Source organism: Tamandua tetradactyla, chromosome 1 (genome assembly GCF_023851605.1).
Source record: "Tamandua tetradactyla isolate mTamTet1 chromosome 1, mTamTet1.pri, whole genome shotgun sequence".
NCBI classification, from domain to species: domain Eukaryota; kingdom Metazoa; phylum Chordata; class Mammalia; order Pilosa; family Myrmecophagidae; genus Tamandua; species Tamandua tetradactyla.
The window spans coordinates 111,665,112-111,668,710 of NC_135327.1; the positions used below are offsets into that span (position 1 = coordinate 111,665,112).

Below are 3,599 nucleotides of genomic sequence, written 5' to 3' on the forward strand. Positions count from 1 at the left end.
AAAACAATGGCAATAGAATTCCTGAAAGCCATAGAAGAGAGGTTAGGAGTGGACTAGTTCTGAATCACTACTGTCTATGAAGTACAGATTTGCAAATACAGATTTTTCCCAGAAAAATTTGGATGATTTGTCTTCTCTATTCTGTTTCTCTCCATCATATTCAGTACAGGGCTCTTGATTCTACTGGTTAATGACATCTTTTTTGGGAAGATATGAAAAATTGGAGGATACTGGAAGAGAGGAAATGTAGCTTTTTTGGTGGGAAATTCCTCACCAATAATTTGTTCATAAAAGTAAATGAGACAGAGGAGCCAAGATGGCAGTTAAGCAAGGTGTGGGATTTAGTTCGTACTCCAAAACACCTACTAAATAACCAGGAACAGTACAGAACAGCTCCTGGGGCTATGTCAGTGACCAGACACACAGCGTACTCCAGTCTGGACCAGCTGCGATCCCCCCCAGAACCATGAATTCCCCAAGTGCAGTGGCTGGCACCTCTTGCCCACAGATTGCTTCCCAGAGGAGAGAGGAAAGAGACTTTACCTGCAGCAGGGGCCAACCGCAACTAAATTTCAAGTGTGGAATTAATTCACAAATTCTGACTACTAAAAGTAGGCCCCCAGCTCAGGTGAACCTGGTCAAAGCAGAGGTCGCAGATTTTTGCTCCAGTGCTAAGGGGGCAGGGCTGACAGAAAAAGAAAAAAAAAAAAAAAGAAAGAAACAGATTTCTGTGGCTGTGTTTCTGTGGAGGCTTGGCTGTCCTTGGATACAGCGGCAGGATTTCTCAGGCTGCAACTGCCCCAGGCATAGGCAGAAACAAGCTTCTTTGAGAGCTTGTCTGGAGCCAGTGCCTTCCCCAGGGGAAGGGTGAGACCCAACTCAGGTGGAATCCCTCTCTCAAGGAATTCAGACCCCAGGGCTTGGTAATTTGAAGCCATTAAAACTAGCCTACAACCTCTCCTCTGTCTCCACCACTCCCCCAGCAGGGAGAGTCTGCCAAAGTTAAAGATACCACATCATCTTATGCTGGTGGGACCTGCAGGCAGATAAGAGTCACATACTGGGCAGGATAAGAAAAACAGAGTCCAGAGATTTCACAGGAAAGTCTTTCAACCTGCTGGGTCTCACCCTCAGGGAAAACTGGTGGAGGTGACTCTTTCCTCCTGACAGGAGGCCAGTTTGGTCTGGGAAAATCTGGCTGGATCTATAATACATAAGTAGACCCTCCTAAAGGTGGGTGTGAAAGGGACCATACAGGCAGGGCAAGAAACAAGAAAACAAAAATGGAAAAATTCTCTGTTAAACAAAACCCAACCTAATGGTAAAGAAAAAGCTGAATAGAATGTCAAAGAACAGACAGACAACAAATTCATTCAGCAAGAAAACTCTAGGTAGAAGAAGTGAAAACAATCTCCAGAATAAACTAATTAAGGTAATTAAATGCCTAGATGACAGCGAAAAATAACAATTCACACAAGGAAAATTAGAGATATGGCCCAGTCAAAGGAGCAAACAAACAATTCCAATGAGATACAGGAGTTGAAACAATTAATTCAGAATGTATGAACAGACATGGAAAACCTCTCAAAAATCAAATCAATGAACTGAGGGAGGATATAAAGAGGGCAAGGAATAAAAAAAAAAAGAAATTGAAAGTGAAAAAACAAATCACAGAACTTATGGGAATGAAAGGCACAGTGGAAGAGATGAAAAAACAAAGGAAACCTACAATGTTAGATTTTGAGAGGCAAAAGATACGATCAGTGAACTGGAGGATGGAACATCTAAAATCTGACAAGCAAAAGAGAATATAGGTAAAAAAAAAAAATGGAAAAAACAGGACCCAACTATATGTTGTCTACAGGAAATGCATCTTAGACCCAAGGATAAACATAGGTTGAAAGTGCAAGGTTGGGAAAAGATATTTCATGCAAATAACAATCAGAAAAGAGCAGAAGTAGCTATACTAATATTCAACAAATTAGACTTCAAATGTAAAACAGTTAAAAGAGACAAAGAAGGACACTATGTATTAATAAAAGGAACAATTCAACAAGAAGACATAACAATCATAAATATTTATGCACCAAGCCAGAATGCTCCAAAATTCATGAGGCAAACACTGAAAAGAGAAATAGACACATATACCATAATAGTTGGAGACTTCAATTCCACATTCTCATCAATGTCAGAACATCTAGACAGAGGATCAATAAAGAAACAGAGAATTTGAATAATACAATAAATGAGCTAGACTTAACAGACATTTATAGAACATTATACCCCACAACAGCAGGATAAACCTTTTTCTCAAGTGCTCATGTATCATTCTCAAGGATAGACCATATGCTGGGTCACAAAGCAAATCTCAATAAATTTAAAAAGACTGAAATCATACAAAACACTTTCTCAGATCATAAAGGAATGAAGTTTGAAATCAATAATAGGAAGAGTGCCAGAAAATTCACAAATATGTGGTGGCTCAACAATGTACTCTTAAACAACCAGTGGGTCAAGGAAGAAATTACAAGAGAAATCAGTAAATATCTCGAGGCAAATAAAAATGAAAACACAATATATCAAAACTTATGGGATACAGAAAAGGCAGTGCTAAGAGGGAAATTTAGTGCCCTAAATGCCTATATCAAAAAAACATGCAAGGGCCTTTCCCCTGGCTGGCAGCGCGGAGGCCGCACGATGCCTGGAGTTACTGTAAAAGACGTGAACCAGCAAGAGTTCGTCCGAGCTCTGGCAGCTTTCCTTAAAAAGTCCGGGAAGCTGAAAGTTCCCGAATGGGTAGACACCGTCAAGCTGGCCAAGCATAAAGAGCTGGCTCCCTACGATGAGAACTGGTTCTACACTCGAGCTGCTTCCACAGCACGGCACCTGTACCTCCGGGGTGGTGCTGGGGTCGGCTCCATGACCAAGATCTACGGGGGACGTCAGAGAAACGGTGTTATGCCCAGCCACTTCAGCCGAGGCTCCAAGAGTGTGGCCCGCCGGGTCCTCCAAGCCCTGGAAGGGCTGAAGATGGTAGAAAAGGACCAAGATGGTGGCCGCAAACTGACACCTCAGGGACAGAGAGATCTCGACAGAATCGCCGGACAGGTGGCAGCTGCCAACAAGAAACATTAGAACAAATGATGCTGGGTTAATAAATTGCCTCATTTGTAAAAAAAAAAAAAAAAAAAAAAAAACATGCAAGGGCAAAAATCAAGGAATTAACTGTCCACTTGAAAGAAGTAGAGAAAGAACAGCAAACTAACCCCAAGAAAGCAAAAGGAAAGAAATAATGAGGATTAGAGCAGAAATAAATGAAATTGAGAATATGAAAACAATTGAGAAAATCAACAAAACCAGATGATGGTTCTATGAGAAAATCAATACAATTGATGAACCCTTAGCAAGATTGACAAAAAGAAGAAGGGAGAGGTTGCAAATAAATAAGATCAGAAATGGAAGAGGAGACACAACCACTGACCCCACACAAATAAAGGACGTAATGACAGGGTACTATGAACAACTTTATGCTAATAAACACGACAATGTACATGAAATGGACAACTCTCTAGAAAGGTATGAACAACCAACTTTGACTC

General features: G+C 40.9%; 1 protein-coding gene across 1 annotated transcript; it reads left to right on the forward strand.

Moving 5' to 3' along the window:
* The first annotated feature begins 2,666 nt into the window (after nt 1-2,666).
* On the forward strand, nt 2,667-3,184 carry LOC143686030 (small ribosomal subunit protein eS19). Its single transcript, XM_077163090.1, has one exon. The coding sequence runs from the start codon at nt 2,698-2,700 to the stop codon at nt 3,133-3,135; it is 438 nt and encodes a 145-aa protein (XP_077019205.1). The 5' UTR covers nt 2,667-2,697; the 3' UTR covers nt 3,136-3,184.
* Nucleotides 3,185-3,599: the final 415 nt, after the last annotated feature.

What these genes read in the sequence shown, in the direction of transcription:
- LOC143686030 (XM_077163090.1), top strand. Translation starts at nt 2,698, where the DNA reads ATGCCTGGAGTTACTGTAAAAGACGTGAACCAGCAAGAGTTCGTCCGA.